General features: G+C 40.0%; 1 protein-coding gene across 3 annotated transcripts in view; it reads left to right on the top strand.

Annotated features, from left to right (window-relative positions):
• Positions 1–19,576, top strand: part of ICA1 (islet cell autoantigen 1) — a 77,802-nt gene that overhangs the window by 23,081 nt on the left and 35,145 nt on the right. For all 3 annotated transcript variants that reach the window (XM_063123374.1, XM_063123358.1, XM_063123365.1), the window contains exons 5-6: positions 263–386; positions 3,154–3,352. In XM_063123374.1, the coding sequence (XP_062979444.1) occupies positions 263–386; positions 3,154–3,352 (323 nt within the window). The remainder of the gene's footprint in view (positions 1–262; positions 387–3,153; positions 3,353–19,576) is intronic.

Genomic DNA, 19,576 nt, shown 5'->3' with positions numbered 1-19,576 from the left:
TAGCACATTCTCCTGTTGCTTTTTAAATTTAGAGGTCATTTTGCAGTTCTTATTACACTGAGCCTGTTAAGGGATGTGCTGAAGTGAACTTGATCTTCTGTTTTGTAAGTGCAGGGGAGGCATGAAGGTTAATTAGAAATTGCAGGCATGTGTGTATCTATATAGAGAGAGTTATTCTGTGTTTCTTGTGATATTACTTAACAAAAAGTATATAGTGTGATAAGCATACCTATCTTTGATTACTTTCTTTTTTAAATCTTAGTTCTGTCTCAGGAAGAAAATGAATTAGGAAAATTTCTTCGATCCCAAGGTTCTCAGGATAAAACCAGAGCAGGCAACATGATGCAAGCTACAGGGAAAGCTCTTTGTTTTTCTTCTCAACAAAGGTAAGTTTAACTGGATGGAGTTTATTATCGAGACCTCCTGTCCGGAATAGTTCATCAGCCCTGCTTTGCTTTTAGATGCAAGCCCAAATGCATTTCCAAGCTATCTTTGTCTCCAGCTTTCTACCGGCCCCTATAAAAAGAAGCAGGAAGGTAGCTTGCTGAGCAGAGCTCTTGGGCCTTCAGTCTGCTTTTTGAGGGCTCATCTACACCAAGTAGGATATTCCACTATGAAAGCAGTATGAAAGTGGTATATAAAAGGCAGGAGCCACACTACTGCTTTATAGCAGTATTGAAGTGCACTGACAAATGTTGGGGCCCGTTGACACATACCATACACAACTTTAATAGTGCAATAGCCTGCTTGGTGTAGATGTGTCATGGGCACCAACAGTTGTCAGTGCACTTCAGTACCACTATAAAGCAGTAGTGTAGATCCTGCAGTGCACTTCAATACTGCTATAAAGCAGTAGTGTGGCTCCTGCCTTTTATATACCGCTTTCATACTACTTTCATAGTGGAATATCTTGCTTGGTGTAGATGAGCCTTGAGTCTTTGAGGCTCTTTCTCCCTCCTTTGCTTGGCTTTTAATTATTTGTTACATTTATATTTTGCCCTTCCTCCAAGGAGTAAAAGCCAGCTTATGATTTCCAAACCCTCCCATTTTATCCTCATTACAACCCTGTGAAGTAGGTTAAGCTGAGAGAGAGAGAGAGAAACAAGCTCTCTGAGTGAGAGCTTCATGGCTAAGCAGGGTTTTGAATCTGGAGCCTAATCTACACCAAGCAGGATATTGCACTATGGAAGTGGTATGAAAGTGGAATATAAAAGGCAGGAGCCACACCAAGTAGGATATAGCACTATGAAAGTGGTATATGGTCTGTGTCAATGGGCCCCAACAGTTGTCACTTCAATGCCGCTAGAAAGCAATAGTGTGGCTCCTGCCTTTTATATACCACTTTCATACAGCTTTCATAGTGGAATATCCTGCTTGGTGTAGATTAGGCCTGGGTCTCCCTGATCCTAGGCCAGCACTATAACTTCTTCTCCATGCTGCAGGGGTAAGCAACCTGGTGCCCTTCAGATGTTTTGGACTACAGCTCTCATAACTTCTAGTCCCATGCTGCCTGGGCCTGATGGGAGTTGTTATCAAAAACATCTGGATAACATACCAGGTTGCCTACCTCAGCCATCCAAGCTCTCTTCCTGTCTTCTTTCTGAATCCTGTTCAGTCGGTTTACCTATACCCTGCCTGTTCTCCTTTACCAGTGAGCCTCTGTAACTCTAGATAGTGATGGCAGAACAAAGGAAGTGGGAAATTTTAGTAACCATTGCTGCATTCTGAGAGCTGTCCATGTGATTGGAAGGGTGGTTTCTTTTGACCTCTGAGTGGAATAGGAACCATATTGCAGCAACTGCAAGAGGGAACTTTCAACTCACTTTAGCCAGAGAGAGTTCCATTCCTTTGAAGACTCCTTCTGTTAGCCACATGGCTGATAACTCTTAATTTGTGTCTGAATGTTAAATATTAAATGCTTCACCCTATCATCAGTGTATTGTGCAAATTAATTAGGGCTGTTCCTCATGACTTAAATATTCTATATTGGCTGTGATCTAATACTTACGTACCTGGAAATACACCCCATTTAACTCATTGGGACTTACTTCTGGGTAGACAGGTATGCGATCACACGGTTGGTTGGTTAAATTCAAATATATCTACAGGTTACAGATTTTCCCATAAAAGTGCTGTTTTAAGGATCATGCTATTTTAATGATTCTGAAGGAAAGTTTCAGCCTTTGGGAATGAAACCATTAACTATTATTTTCTGATAGTCAGATGGCTGATAACTCTTAGTTTGTGTCTGAATTAATCTCTAATATTTTAATATACTCAAAGTAAAATACTTTAAAAATTAATATTTAGTATTGTGGAAGATCTTGGGATTTATAAATTGGTTTGAGTGCAGCTGATGACCTTTAGCTACATTTGGATCTTTTGTTAAAATGAAAAAAATAGTAAGTTCATTCTGAAAATCAAAGTAATTACATGGTTTAGATACTAAAGGAAAGAAAAAGCTAATTTAAAAGTTTCTTATTCACTGTCAAAAGGGAGGAAAGAATTTGTACATTGTGTATGACACATTTCTAAAGTCCAAAGTAATTTTTTATTCTTAGCCATACCATTTCATCAGAAGCTCATAATTAAATGATTAACTGAGTGGTCTGCTGTATTTCAATTTATTTGATTTTAAACTGGCAGCTCTGAAATTATCACTAGAGTTAGCTTACTTATATTATATTACGTTATATATCATATTCCCTTTGCAGTAGATGTATTCATCGTCAAGCAGAATTTTTCTGATGACATATTGGCACTTTCTGTAGAAATTAAAACAAAAGGGAGGAAAGCAACAACAGAAAATGCACTGGAAAAAATATTTGGGATCAGCTAGATTTATTGTGACAATCATGATTTTTGCATGGAGAAATGATGTGCAACAGACTTGTGAAAATATTAGGAGAGTAGACAAAATGAAATCATTGGGCTTAACTTAAGTCCAACCAGAGTTGTCTTAAATATTGCATGTGAAATGAGCCTTGAAGGTTTCTGTTTATTCTGCTTTGCTTGGTGACATACATTAATGGCATTTCCTTTCTTCTGACTCTTTATTTTGCTACTTAAAATAAGGTCTAAAAACATTTATTTAGTTTGTTTTCAGAAATCCCTACACTTTACTTTGTGGGATTCCCCACCCACCCCTTACAGGTTGGCATTGCGCACACCTTTGTGCAGACTATACCAAGAAGTGGAGACATTTAGATACAGAGCCATTTCTGATACATGGTTGACGGTCAACCGAATGGAGCAATGTCGGACTGAATACCGGGGAGCTCTGTTGTGGATGAAAGATGTGTCTCAAGAGCTGGATCCTGATCTTTACAAACAGATGGAGAAATTTAGGAAGGTATGAGGCTTCTCACAGTTTGCTTGATAATGATAACGGAGCATGGATTTGATTCCTCTGAGAAAAATAAAATCCCACAGCCAGAACTGAGATTGGGCCTGTTCAAACAACATGCTAAGCCATGGTCAGGCTGCTAACCCTTCTGCAGCAAGTGGTTAGTGAGCATGTTTATATAGCCACCATGGTTAGGAGTGGTTCACATGACACACTAAGCCATAATGTTTAGTTCAAAACACTTAACCATCATGGTTTAGTGTGTTCTCTGAACAGGGCCAATGAAATTAATCATAAACTGTTCTTTACCATGTGGCAGAATACATATCATCCGATTGGGAATATATTTTTCATGCCAGCCAGAAAATGGGTTGGATCCAAGATCTGCCTTCTAAGGATGGAAGGGTTCTACTCACGAAAGATTCCTCCACCCAGTTTTGTGGATTCCCCCTCCCTCCCTCCCTTCTGCACCAAAGCTCACCGCCATTCAGCAGGATTCCCCTGACTCTCTGTGTAGCATTTTCAGGAGGAGCTGCTGTAGGGAGGAGGGGGTAGAGAAGTTCACTTGCGCAACCCAGTAACATGTGCCTAAATCCAGCCCGTTCTTAAGTAACTGACTAGAACTAGATATTGATTGATTGATTTTTATACATTTATATCCTGCCTTTTTTCCTCTTGCAAGGAACGCAAGGCAGCATACATGGTCCTCTTCCTCTCCATGTTATCGTCATACCAACCCCAGGTTGGGCTGAAAGTCAATGACTGACCCAGAGTCACCCAGTGAGCTTCATGGCCAAGTGGGGACTAGAACCCGGATCTCCTAAGGCTCAGTCCACCACTACACCACACTTGGCTATGAGGTTTTTATATTAACATATATTCTGTTTATAGCTAGTATTACCATATTAGCTATATCTTTAGGGGGCTAAGAACAACTATCAAGAACTGTTGCCCTGGACTTTTATGGAAAGGTGGAATATAAATTAATTAATTAATACACTATTTTAAATTAATTTTAAATTAATACACTAAGGAGGATCCAATCAGTCTGTGCTGTCCCAATAAAACTATTGCTTGTTAGTGCTGTTCTTTGGTTGATTTTGCCTTAAGCTGCCCATTGCTTAAGATTTTCAGGTCACAATCTAGAGAAGGGACCTGCATCTCTAAGAACCTGGCTTAATAGTCTCTGGAGATGGGCAAATTAATACTTGTGCTTGCTTTGGCTGCTGGACACTTTACGAAAGTTGCTGATTGAAGCAAAACTGAGTGTCTGACTGAGAAACTCTTAGTTTGTCCAGTTCTTCTGTCCTGCATTAGGAGGCATGCAAATCCCTATTCTATTGATATTGAATTATTGTAGCAAAGGCAACAGAGGATACACTTGGACATTAAAGCAGTTGAAAGTGGCCAATGGTTTTTAAGATCCCCAGATATTGGAACATCCATGTACAGTCACTTCTTAAAATAATTGATTGTCCATGCTTAATTCATGGTATCTAAAATTTAGCACTGAGCTAACATGATTGATAAACTGCATATTGGAAGTATGGATTTTGAAAATAGCATATCTTAAATACAGTGTTCAACCATTTGCATTGTATTTCTGCAGTAGTGTGTTTGTGAAGTATATTTGTTAGGACTGTTGGCAAATTTGTGAGAATAAAATGATTTAATATCATCATAGGTCTGATTTAATTATATTATTGATATCACATGTAAAAGAAAGAAAGGCTTAACATGTGTTTAAAAATGCTTTCAGAGATGGCCTTGCAGATATAATTTATGCCTCCCTTGTGAAAAACATAACTTGCATAACATAAAATAACTTGTATTTGAGACAAGAAATCAATGCAATTAATATTTCAGCAGTTAAAAAGCAGAAATAATAGCAACGCACATCAGATAGGTTTTAATGCTATTTGAAAGCTCTTTGGGTTACCAGTTTTTGAGGAAGTAAAAATATTGTATAAAACTATGAGACCATAAGCACAACAGGTTATATAGTAAGTGGGGGAAGGAAAGAAGGCTGTAGGTAGAGACATGACAAGGCAGTCTGATGTAATTTGATGCCAGTGATTTGTAGTGGCGAGTCAAAGCGAGGCAGCCATACGTTTCATTCACGTGTACGTGTGTGTGTGTGTGTGTGTCTTCAACTCTTGGTCTTAGAACCCAGTGCAAGAAAAAACTTCCTAAATTTTCCAATTTTGGATTCTGGAGCTGAGTTTAGCATGCAACTTACCTTTAGAACTCGCTGTAATGCAAACTATCAAACTAAGCATCCTGTAACTTCCTCTCATCTAGAGACCAGGTTTTCCATGGTGTGTCCTATAATTGTGGTGGATATTTGTATTGCTTCACAGTTGAAATTTTAATAAGCAAACATCATGATTTGTGCTTGATGAGAAGTAGCAGAACTACTGCTGTTTTGAAGGAACAGTGGATCTGCCGTGTGTGTGTGTGTGCAACTCTGAATTGTGCCACTGCGTGGCAGTATTTTACTGAATATTTCAAGTTATTTTGGGACTTATATCACAAGGGAGACTACACTGTAGGCCTTTGTTCAAGAGGTTGTACATGTGCTAGGAAAACAAAACCTATAAATTTGTAGTGCCACATCTACTATTAGTTAATCATGATGAGTTCAGCTTCGTGACATTATAGTGGGCGGAGGAGAGAGATTGTGTGGCATTACATTATTAGAACATTCTTAGTGCTGGCATGCTTGTGATCATTTCAGTTTTTGAATAAATTGATTTGTTGTATTTAGAACCCTTGGGATGGGATCCAGATCATAGTTATAGCCCAGTTTGGATGTCACAACAACCCAAGATTTTTTTAAAAAAACCTGGGCTGTTATGAATGAAGTAGGAGCAAGCTGGTTAACTCTACTCTTTTACTCCTGCTGGGGCTAAACAACCCAGGGATGCTACACCCCTAACAATCCAGTACTGGTGCATCTCTGGATTGTTTAGTTTATATTGCTTGCAGCAGGAGTGACTGGGTGTCCGGAATCCACACTCTTGTTTGCTTTCACTTTGTTCATAACAACCCAGGGTTTTTAAAAAAACAACTCTATGAAGCAGGTCTTAGAGTAAACCCATTGAAATCAATGAGATTCAAGTTAGTCATGACTATATACCTAAGTATGATTGAATCCGAATCCAGCTGTTTGCCAGAAAAAAAGCTACCTGGCATGCCTTATCCTTTTTCCCTAAGAGTAGTATACATATCACTGTAAATATGGACAACTATTTAGCACAGAGTAGCACACCTAATTCTGTGCTGGGTAATATTTATTTATTTATTTGTTACATTTATATACCGCCCCATAGCCAAAGCTCTCTGGGTGGTTTACAAAAGTTAAAAACAGTAAACATTAAAAAGTATACAATTTTTTTAAAAAAAAAGTATACAAAATTTAAAAACATAAAAACAACAGTATAAAAACAACAGTATCCATTTAAAAACAACAGTTCTGGGGTCCGTTAAAAAACAAACTTAGCGTTATAAATGGTGTTAAATGCCTGGGAGAAGAGAAAAGTCTAAAAGTCTGGTGCCTAAAAGATAACAGTGTTGGCGCCAGGCGAGCCTCATCGGGGAGATCATTCCACAGTCGGGGGCCACCACCGAAAAGGCCCTCTCCCTTGTTGCCATCCTCCGAATGTCCCTTGGAGTAGGCACTTGGAGGAGGACCTTAGATGTTGAGTGCAGTGTACAGGTAGGTTCATGTTGGGAGAGGCATTCCATCAGGTATTGTAGTCCCAAGCCATATTTATTTTTATAAAACGGAAGCTAGATCTGAACACACAGACACAGATGGATTTTCATGTATTTTTGCTGTATGGGAGAGAGTAAGTTTCATAAAGGACAAATCTCTTAATTTAAGCACCTATTGAAAAACGTTGTGTACCATTTGGAGTTAACACATCAGCCTTGTTATTTTTCATAGCTCCTTTGCCTTTACTCTTGCTATGCGCAGGATGACAAACTACTTTGCATCCAGCAAACAATATATCTGTGTTCAGCTGGTTCTAGTATGTATTGTTGTTGTTTTTCCTCCAGTTTGGTAACCAGAAATAGGTTTGGATACTGTTAAATCAAGCATCCTCAGTTTTGTACTGTAATACTGGGAAGTTGCCATACTCCAGATTCATGCCTGTTTTGAACGTTTACAGTCCTTGTGATTAAGGTGTTTTATTGAAATGGGTCACTGGACCAACTTCCCATTAAGGAGTTACCAGGAATGTGCGTCTAATATTTGGCCTTTTTAAAATGCTTTTACAGAATTGCATAAAGTTATTCTAAACGCGCTTTCAATTATAGGTGCACAATTTCAAACTACACGGTGTTTTGGTTCACTAGGCCTCTCTTTCTCGCCACCCCCCCTTCCTTGTCTATATTGTGCCAAGCTAGGAGAAATGAAAGTCAGTCAGTCCTCCGCTTCTTTTCTTGCCCTCAGTGGCAACATATAATTTCATACATTTTAGGCACCTCGTCTTCTTTTTTTGTTCTTTCCACAGATTACATGGAATAATAGCATCTGCTTAACTGAATTTCACAGCTAACCTCTGCAAGCTTCAAGCATAAAAGGAATCTATGCAGGAACTTAAAGCACCTGGCTAGCTAAAATTGAAACATGAATGAATGCTGACTTTCAGTATAGCAGTTTTTATTCTCATTGCCTTATAATTACCATTTATAATTTAATTACACAATCAAGGAGCTGGATTTTTGGGTGCACATTGTGCATCTTTTTCTTTTCTTTTTTTTAATGCATGAAATTGGGGAGAAATCCTTTGCTGTCTTTTCCTCTAATTTTACTGATCCTTTCCATTCCTTGGACTTCCATCAACATAGATCAGCGGGTTTCCTCTTCAGTGAGCATTACTGGCAGATGGGAATTCATTGTTCCAGCAGAGCTGTCATCGGTCATGTGTACAGGATAAAGGGGGAGTCTTAGGTGGTTTTACTACCTGTAAATGTCCTCCTTTCTCAATTTTTTTTCTACCAGGTAGCCTGAAGTATTGATGCTTTGTTACCAGTGGATGCCATTGTATGTCCAGTGGTAGGCAAATTTATGTGTGTGTTCCACCATGCTGTGCAAGTACAAAATTTGGTTTTGGACACACATTCGAGTATCCTAAGAATCACAGTATTCTAATTCTGACTTGGGGTGGGGGAAAACCTTGCGAAATATCAGGTGCATTTCAGGGAGTAGAGTTGACCAGGTCCATTGGTCTGGTGTGGCTCTTCAGAGCCATTATTATTATTATTATTATTATTATTATTATTATTATTATTATTAATTTATTTATATAGCACCATCAATGTACATGGTGCTGTACAGATAACACAGTAAATAGCAGGACCCTGCCGCGTAGGCTTACAATCTAATAAGTTGTAGTAAACAATAAAGAGGGAAGGAGAATGCGAACAGGCACAGGGAAGTGTAAACAGGCACCGGGTAGGGTGAAGCTAAACAGTATAGAGTCAGAACAAACTCAATATTTGAAGGCTATAGGGAAAAGAAAAGTTTTTAGCTGAGTTTTAAAAGCAGTGATTGAGTTTGTAGTTCTCAAGTGTTCTGGAAGAGCGTTCCAGGCGTAAGGGGCAGCAGAAGAAAAAGGACGAAGCCGAGTAAGGGAAGTGGAGGTCCTTGGGCAGGCGAGAAGCATGGCATCAGAGGAGCAGAGAGCACGAGCGGGGCGATAGTGTGAGATGAGAGAGGAGAGATGGGCAGGAGCTAAACCGTGAAGAGCTTTGAAGGTCAGCAGGAGAAGTTTATATTGGATTCTGGAGTGAGTTGGAAGCCAATGAAGAGATTTCAGAAGTGGAGTGACATGGTCAGAGCGGCAGGCCAAGAAGATGATCTTAGCGGCAGAGTGGTGGACAGAGACCAGCGGACTGATGTGAGACGAAGGAAGGCCAGAGAGAAGAAGGTTGCAGTAGTCCAACCGAGAGATAACCAGTGCGTGAACGAGAGTCTTGGCAGAAGAGACAGACAAAAATGGTCGAATCCTGGCAATATTATACAGGAAGAAACGACAGGATTTAGCTACTGCCTCGATGTGAGGAGTAAAGGAGAGCGAGGAGTCAAATATAAAGCCAAGACTACGAGCTTCCGTGACCGGAGTAAGCGTGACATCGTTGACAGTAAGAGAGAATGAGAGGTGAGGAGAAGGTTTAGGAGGAAAAACAAGCAATTCAGTCTTTGCCATGTTAAGTTTCAAACGACGATGAAGCAGCCAGGCTGAGATATCTGAGAGACATGCCGAGATACGATCATGAACATCAGGAGAAAGTTCCGGAGATGAGAGATATAATTGTGTATCGTCGGCATACAGGTGATATTGGAGGCCGTGAGATTGGATAAGCTTACCCAAGGGCAGCATGTATAGAGAGAACAACAATGGGCCAAGCACCGAGCCTTGCGGAACCCCAACTGAAAGGGGAAAAGAGGAGGACGAGCTGCCGTTAGCTGACACGCTGAAAGAGCGACCCTCTAGATAGGAGGCGAACCAGTTATAGACAGAGCCACAGAGTCCAAGGTCATGGAGGGAATCTAAGAGAAGATCGTGATCAACCGTGTCAAAGGCTGCGGTTAGATCAAGGAGAATAAGAACGGAATAATGGCCTTTAGACTTGGCAGTAAGAAGATCATTGGTGATCTTGGTAAGGGCTGTTTCAGTGGAATGCAAAGGACGGAAGCCAGATTGAAAGGGATCCAGAGCAGGGTTATTAGAGAGAAAGTCAAGACAACGAGAGTAGACCAGACGTTCCAGGATCTTTGAGACAAAGGGCAAGAGAGAGACAGGTCGGTAGTTAGACAGGGATAGTCGATCAAGAGTGGGTTTTTTGAGAATGGGAGAGACTGTAGCATGTTTAAAAGCCCTATATGGTACTTTGTCATTCTCCATGACTAGAAGAAGATGAATCAATTAGGCAAAGTAAACAAATTACATGCACATGTGCAAAATGTATCCAAATTACAAAATGCTCCCTTTTTCTGTATGCAGAATTTGGAGCGTACAGTAAATGCAGGACAAAGAGATGATGTGTGGCTGGAGAGCTTCTTCATGTCTGAATCCTCAGGACCCCATCAAGTATGATGAAGGTCAACTATTCCAGTCCCCTGGATGTCATTGCTATGGGGAAAGGGTGGGTGAGGAACCATAACTCAGTGATACAGGCCTTACTTTGTATGCCAATGGCCCCAGGTTCAATTCTTATTACCTCCAGTTTTAAAAAAAAAACATTGGATAGCAGGTGATGAGAAAGGTCTCTGCCTAAGATCTTGGGCTGCCAATCCAAATAGACCATACTGCGCTAAATGAACAAAAATGCTAAGGCACCTTCCAATGTTCCTGAATATTTTCAGAAAACATTTTTGTTTTTGAGGGCTTTGAGCATATGTGGCTTTCCCGCGCAGTAAAATGAAGGATGGATATGGAGCATAGCTATCAGGTAGCCTTGTAGTATGACATGTCTTTTTCAATAAATTCCCTTAGCCAGAGTCCCTGGTGATGAGAGGGACAGGAAGGATGGGCACAGTTGGAAAAGGCAATTTGTCTTGGTTACTTAATCCCTTACTCATCTCTGCCATTTGCTAGATGACTTCTGGTTCTCTGTAGCATCAAGGAAAATACTTTTTTAAAAATTGCTACTTACATTTGTACTGAAAAGATTGACCAAAAAATATAATTGGCCTACAAATTTATTGTGCCAAAAAGCACTGTTTCCACTTCCTAGGATTTTTATGTACTACAACGGGCGTTAAAGCAAGAACACTGATCTTTTTCTTTATTGTAAAAAAATGATATTTCACTTTAGAATCCAGTTTTTATAACTTTGATTCAGTGCAGCAGTGCAGAGTCCCTGACAAGTGTTAATGAACCAGGGCTCATTCCATAACAAAACTCAGCCTAAAACATGTGAATTCATTAAAAAAATAACAAGCGGATCTGCAATGAAATGTTGCAGTGTGGAGTGTCCCCAGTTCAGGATTCATAAGAACATAAGAAGAGCCAATGCTGGATCACACCAAGGGTTCATCTAGTCCAGCACTCTGTTCACACAGTGGCCAACCAGCTGTCGACCAGGAATTGACAAGCAGGGCATGGTGCAACAGCACCCTCCCACCCATGTTCCCCAGCAACTGCCTTTGACAGCCATTGATATCCTTCTCCAGCCATTCCATTCCATTCCCACTCCCCCAAACAGCATAACCAACATTGGGCTGTTTTGGGTTCTTTTCCCACTGAGGGCTTCTTTCCTCTAAAGACTTTTTGTACTGCAAATTTTGGTATCCTCCCTAAGCTTGCTGACACCTCCCTTTTGTGCTGCTTTGGCTACAAAAGCAACAGCACTCACCTCTGAATATCAGAGGAAATAATGTACAAAGTACACTTCACCTGTCAGTCACTTATTCACTGACATTAAGGAATAAAGGGTTCAGATACATAATTTAGGCAGTCTTAAAGTTTAGTACCTCTCTTCTTAGAAATAAAGTGCTACACTCGGTCCATGTTGTTGATCAGATTCCTTCTACTCCACAGGGTTGCTTGAGGACAAAAGAATGTGAACTCTTCCTAATTAGACTGTCCCTGATCAGCTTGTGATCTTTCACACTCTGATTACTCTAGGGGAGGGGGAAAAGGAATTTTACTTTGGAATCATGCATTAAGATTTTTTCTAACAATGCAAATGTATATACTATAGGAAATTGCCTGTTAAATTTAATTACTGGTTAAAGTATTGAAGCAAGTAAGATCAATAGCTATCTACATGCAGTCGCTTAGTATGTATTAAATGGCTTGGAGGACTACATCATTGCTGTTCATAGGTTAAAACCAACATAACAATGTGTGATCAAAATGCCCTTCAAATGCATAATCAAAACGGTACTCTTTTAAAATAGAGGCAAGCTTCTGGGAACATATTACATCATCTTAAGATCTATTGCTTGTAGAATGTAGTAACTGTAGACAGGCGAATACCCTTGAATGCTTTCTTTTTTTCATCTGCTTCCTTTTATCTTTAAGAAATAAAAATCTGAAAATATTTTCTAGGAACAGTGCTTATAAATTAACAGAATTAAAGGTGATATTGTAGATATACAACATTGTTTTAGCTATTTCAGGCTGCATGTAAATAAGGATATCTTGGGCACTTTTTAAAAGCTAGGGTACATACAAAATCGAGCAGAATTTAATGTATGTTTTACTGTGAATATCAGAGGTTCAGCATTAACACTCCCATATGAATGTGAATAATTAATCCCAATTTTGTAAATTCTGCCCAAATAGAGTTGTGAATGTGATTATAGAATCATAGAAGCATAGAATAGTAGAGTTGGAAGGGACCTATAAGGCCATTGAGTCCAACCCCCTGCTCAATGCAGGAACCCACCCTAAAGCATACCTGACAGATGGTTGTCCAGCTGCCTCTTGAAGGCCTCTAGTGGGGGAGAGCCCACAACCTCCCTAGGTAACTGGTTCCATTGTTGTACTGCTCTAATAGTCAGGAAGTTTTCCTGATGTCCAGCCGGAATCTGGCTTCCTGTAACTTGAGCCCGTTATTCCGTGTCTTGCACTCTGGGAGGATCGAGAAGAGACACTGGCCCTCCTCTGTGTGACAACCTTTTAAGTATTTGTAGAGTGCTATCATGTCTCTCCTCAATCTTCTCTTCTCCAGGCTAAACATGCCCAGTTCTTTCAGTCTCTCTTCATAGGGCTTTGTTTCCAGACCCCTGATCATCCTGATTAACCCCTGATCAACCTCTGATTATGAGCTCATCACCCTGTTTGGACAATCATAACTCAGTTTTATAAGCTGTGATATGAGGCACACAGTCTCTTTCCTCCTCCCTTCTTTGCACAAGGAAACAAACAGGAAGCTTCTAACCATAGTTTCCCATTTTATCTGAACTGGGAAACTGTGGTTACCAACTTTAGAACAAATGAAAACAGCAGTGCTAGAGGGGCATTTTAATAAAATTCCTTACATCTTGAGATTCTGCCCTTGCCGTAGTGGCAAGCTGGAGGATCTGCCTCATTATTTGTTCTACTGCCCTATCTATTCTCAAATTCATTCTAAATATGTAGATTGCTTTTTTGAGAATACATCCAGCTGGTCTGATTCAGAAAGAATATACTTTTTGTTTACATGCAATAACAACACTGGCGTATTGGCATTGGCCAACTTCGCTTATACAGCCCAAATATATAGAGCAAAATTTCTGGCCTTGCAGAATGTATGATTTGTTTTAGCATTGTTTTTATTATGCTTGTTGTAACCATTTGTTGAAACAATAAAGCTTTACTACTACTAGAATAAGCCAGGATATTAAAACAACTTCAAACCATAGTTTAACATCCTGGCTTATTCCAAAACTGGTAACCCAAGCTTAATTTAGTGACTTCTTGGTTTGATTGTTCAAAGAAGTGATGGGGCTGCCCATGTGCAGGGCATAAAGACTTCTTCATATGTTGACTTTAAGCTGAGATATGATCACTGTCATACTGCTCCCCTAGGGATCCCTTCCCTGAGACTATGGGTGCATTTGTTTTGTGTAAAAGAGGGGTTCTCTTTACTTTAACCATTCCCTTTATAATCCCTCATACCCAGTTCAAGGAATGCTGTTTTCCCCACTAGGCTTGGCCACTCCCTTAATACTGCTGCCACCATATCTTGAATGAATATATTTTATTACGGTCATTGACCAATACCAGCAGTACATTTAACAGACAAACACTCTATAAAAAATACGTTAACACATTACATATACCTACACCTAGAGAATCAGAGTTCATAACAGTTATATCAGCAAATCCGTCTAAATCACAAGATACACTCAGGGGCTAAAAAGGTACAGCATGTTATTGCAATTGCACAAAATATCAAAATACACCATATCTTTATTTAATACCTTTGGTCTCATTGAGAGACCACCTATGATGAAAGATGCCATTCTGTATGTTGTGAACTAAAGAACTTATAATTTATTATTTACACATAAGATGGTAAAGAAGATTTATTTGTGTGTTCAATAAAAACTCTGAAATTAATATTTCATTTATTCCTTGCCTAACCTAACTCCTCCCTCTTTATCTATCCCAACTGGCTTTCCAAATAACTGACTCACCCCTATTTAATCCTCACTGACTCCACCTCTCCAGCAATCATACCCAGCACACCAATATTCCATTCACCCTTAACTGGCTTACCATATTAACTCTACACAAAGGACACAAACAACATTACCATATATATACATACCAACCTATACCATAACTCACATTACATAGTCGCACACCACAATCACTGAAACTAGCTCATCATTATATTCCAGAGGGGACATACCTGCCCTGGGATCATTCACAATATATATCTCAGGTAGTAAACATTTGTCTTGAAAGTACCAACAGGTCACAATGCTTCTGACATTCACTATAACCTAAAGAAAAGTATGTGTTTATGTAGTGTGTGTGTGTGTGTGTGTGTTTAATGCTGCGGGTCGCCTTTTTTTTTTTTTAAAAAAAAAAACCTACACTGAACAGGATATTGCATTATGAAAGCAGCATGAAAGCAGTATATAAAAGGCAGGAGCCAAACCAAGCAGGATATAGTGGTATGAAAGCGGGATATGGTATATGTGTCAATGGGCCCCAATAGTTGTCATTGCAGTTCAATACTGCTATTAAGCAGTAGCGTGCCTCATGCCTTTTATATACTGCTTTCATACCGCTTTAATAGTGCAATATCCTGCTTGGTGTAGATTAGGCCCAAGTCTGGTTTCGGGACAATGTTTGGTTGTAACCAAAGTTCAGCTACTTGGGATGTCTCAGCAAACTATGGTTCCCATAAACAGAGAAGTAGAGGAGGGACTCAGTACAAAGGGGAGGAATCTTACAGCATATTTCTGATGGCTAAGTCATGATTTGGCCATGGCATCTCAACTGAGATATAGAAAACAGCCCTTCATTTCATCAAGATAGTCATGATTCAGTTAAAAAATTGGCACATTTTCTTTTAAAAAGTTTGTTTGTATTCAGCTCGGATTTAATTTTAACCTAGAAGCAGTATGATGTAGTAGTGGTCAAACTGTCAGAGTGGGGAGACACAGGTTGAAATCCCCACTTTGATCAATGTAAAATCAAGAATTTTTAAGATGTGTTGATTCTTGTACTATTGTTGTTCCCTGCCTCAATCCAAAGGGAGAGGCGAATAAGAAATAAATAAATAAATATATTATTATTATTATTATTATTATTATTATTATTATTATTATTATTATTATTATTATTATCATCATCATCATCTTGGGCCAGGATAAAAGGGGGGAGAGAACCATGTATACTGCCTTAAACTCCTAGGAGGAGAAGCAGGATATAGAGGGAACAAATGAACAAACCTTAAAAAACCAAAAAAAGCAGTTACTATAATCAAGATTGATGATGATGATGATGATGATGATGATGATGATGATGATGATGATGATGATGATAATAATAATACTAATTTATCCTTCCTGTCTTGGCACAAGAGCATGGAACCTGAAGTACTATTATAAACTTTAAAAAAAAAAACTTTTTAATGATGACGTGTCTGAGCATGGTTCGTTTCTTTCAAGCAAAACTGCGCCAGCACCTGGCAAACATAGATTCCTTTAGCAAAACGATAACAGCAAGACTGTTCACAGCTGGCCCACAAGGCAATTTTTTTCTGCATCTGTCCTAGAGCTGCTTGATAATAATAATAATAATAAATCAATGGAATCTCTTGTTTACATTTTTTTTCCTTTTGATTCTCTTCCTCCACCTGCACACAGCCTTATTTCAAAAGTAAATGAAAAGAAAACTCCCATGTTTTAATTGCTTTAAAAAACATCTTGTTATTTTAAAATTACAATATATTAAATGGAATTTAGGAATAAGTAGAATTCATCACATCAGTTGCCTTGACCACCACCATTTTAGTGAGCACTCCAGATTGGAACACTCTTCCCACCTTGCTGGCACTTTAAAAACATTTAGTTGGCATTGATGAAAATAAGTGGTAGCTTTGTAAAGTCCCATTGATACACGAGGTCTCCCATTTTCTTCTGGACGAGTGAAACTTTCCAGGCTTGATATTCTCAAAAAGGCCGTTTTCTGTATTACACGTAAGCTAGTGTTAGTTAATGACTTGACTTGAACCCAATGGATGCCAGCTGAGCTTCTTTGCGGGCCTCTCTGCTTGCTGCATTGGTATGTAATACAAATTACAGTAATGGCCTGATAGCCACAGTTTTGGCTAATAAACATATATCATATGGGTGGGCAAACTTATAGAATAAACTGAAACTTAATCCAATAAACTAAAACTGAATCCTGGCAAGATGTAAGCCCTTTGGGTGAGGGTTCCCGAGTCTGGGAGATAGGTTCATTCCTAGATCCATCACTGTCGCTAGAGGCCCAAGTGGCCACAGTGTCTCAGAATGCCTTTTACCACCTTCACATGGTTCACCATCTCTGGCCTTTGCTGGGCAGGGATAGCTTGGCCATGGTGGTACAGGCATTAGTAACCTCAAGGCTGGATTACTGCAATGTGCTCTGTGTGGGGCTGTCCTTAAAGCTGTTCTGGAAGCTGGAGTTAGTGCAGAATGCAGCAGCTCATCTGTTGACGGGAGCTGTCCCTTTTCAGCATGTAATTCTTTGCTGAGGGAACTTGCATTGGCTGCCTATTCGCTACTGGACCAGGTTTAAGGTTCTAGTACTAGTGTACAACGCCCTAAACAACTTGGGACCAGGATACCTGAGAGAGCACCTTCTCCCTCACCAACCTGCCTGGCCACTGAGGTCATCTGAGGGCCTGTTCCTGGTGGTTCCACGTAGTCCTATGGTCCAATTGGAGTCCACCAAGAGAAGAGCCATCAGTGTGGTGGCCCCCTTCCTAAGGAACTCCCTGCCTTTGGAGGTCAGGCAGGCACCAACATTCTATTCCTTTTGGCACCTCCTGAAAACATTGTACCAAGAAGCTTTCCCGGGATGACCGGCCATAGTTCAATCTATACCTTGTTCTTTTAAAATGAAAAATTTAATGATGTTTTCATTCTCTTTTCATTCTTTTATTCCATCTGTTCACTGCTCCGAAATCTTTGGATAGGGAGGGATATATACATATTGTAAAGAAATGAGTAAATAGATGTTTTGGCTTACAACTCTAATCAGCCCTAGCCAGCATAACCGATGGTGAAGGATGATGGGAATTGTAGGCCAAAAGCAATGGCCTAGTATCTTTTATTTTCAACCTAATGCAGCCTGTGAGACCTTTGTGTTGAAAGAGGTTGTTTTACCCCTGCGTTAGTGTGTGTGTGTGTGTGTATGCGTGTGCATGTGCATGCTCACACATGCAGGGCTCCCCAGGTTTGGGTACCCTAATCTTCAGAATTTCCCTTGCATATCCACTGCACTCCATTGATGTCAACATCACAGAATTCCTACCCCTAGAGCAGGCTATTCTTCTTTAGGCCCATTTTTCCTATTGGCCTTCAGCTCATTGTATATGTCTTTCTTTAAGTCACATGCTCCCTTTCCATCCTTGCTTCTCCAGAAGCAGCAACCTAGCATCTACACACACACAAATGCCTTGTGCACAATAAATCATCCCAAGCTGCTGCACAAAAGTTGCCATGCCCAGTGTTTCCTTTGTGCTATGATTCACCAGTGATAAACCCTGAAAAAATGTTTTTAGTATCAGTGCTGAGCCTTGGAATAAATAAGGAAAGGTGCTTCTGAAAAGGTGGAGAGTGATTTTTCTTACTATTGAACCACTGCAGCTTATATAAATGCACCCTTCAATTAAGAATGAAGACTGATGGGGCATATGATGTGTCTGTCACAAACCCGAGCCCTAGACACCTCTTCTTAGAAATGAAGTATTGCACCCGTTTCCTTTGCCGGCATAATATGCAATTGGAGAAACAATCCTTCTCAATAAAAATCTGCTCCTGGTTTTCCTCCTATCCTTTTCCAATGCCACAATTCTCAGCAGTCACATTCTCTGTTCTTTTTCCCATGCATGAGCTTCAGGGCTGAACTCGGAGAGTCCTCCCTCTCCCCCCCAAAAAACATTCCAGGTCTTTTTTCCCGTTGTCATCCTTCTAGCCACAGTTGTGGAGTTTTTCCAAAAATAACACACTTCTGAAAAAGGATGGGAGTGACTTGGTAGGAACTGCAAATATGGCAAGTGGCTATTTATTTATGGCTGGGCAGGAAAGCGCCTCTGCTGAGAGAAGGAGGTTTTAAAATGGCTTCTTCATCATCGAACACACAGAGACAGACATATACGCACACTCATTTCTCCTCACCCTCCTCACTAGATATACAATCAGAGGATTACATCTCACTCCCATATTATCTTCCCTCCTTCCCTTGTGCATGCACACTTGATAGCACAAGCAACATAAATACTCCAGCTCTCTTAACTGCTCTCATATATTGCATTTGGAAGTGACAGCTTTTACTGTGAAATGGCCCACTTTGGGCAGCAGGTGAGAGAGAGACTGAGGGCGTCTCTTCATTAAGGGGAAAAATGCATGCTTTCCAGGCTTTTTTTCCTTGGATCTTTGCACATTCACTACAAGCGCCTTTAGATGGCCACTAGATGGTTGTAATTGAAAACGTCCCCTCTGGCTCATGCTCCATAAAAGTTCAATGAAACATCGCCATCTAGTGGTGAAATTAATCCCGCAATTATTTTAAATACTGGATTATCTCTGGGTTGTGGTTATTTATGTGAGATTACCAGAGAAAAGTGCAGGAGACATCCTGGAAATTGAGGCATCATGTAAAGGACCCACAAACTTCTGTGAGTGGCCAATCATGAGCATGCAATAAATTGCTCGTGTAGTGAAGCGCTGTTTTTCTCCAGCAGCTTTTGCTGTGTGTTATTTGAACATACATTGTAATAGAAGGTTGACACTGTGCACACGTTCAATCACAGAAGGTTCACCTGACTTAGGTCCCTAAGAGCCCTATGTAGATGAAAAAACTAGGTAGAAATGTACCATATGGGGGAGGAAGTTTCTTATAACACTGGGTAGTCCTACCCACTGTCGCCATACAATGATAACTTTTATGTGCAAACACCCCAACAAGTGTAGATCCCCATGCAGAAGTTACCAATGATGTGTGGAGGTCCAGTGGCATGAACCCAAACCACGTCCCCATTACAAAGATTGGCTGTATT

This window comes from Elgaria multicarinata, chromosome 1 (assembly GCF_023053635.1).
Source record: "Elgaria multicarinata webbii isolate HBS135686 ecotype San Diego chromosome 1, rElgMul1.1.pri, whole genome shotgun sequence".
Classification (NCBI taxonomy): domain Eukaryota; kingdom Metazoa; phylum Chordata; class Lepidosauria; order Squamata; family Anguidae; genus Elgaria; species Elgaria multicarinata.
The sequence above is the reverse complement of the archived record's forward strand: the minus strand, read 5'-3'. Positions and strand labels throughout refer to the sequence as shown.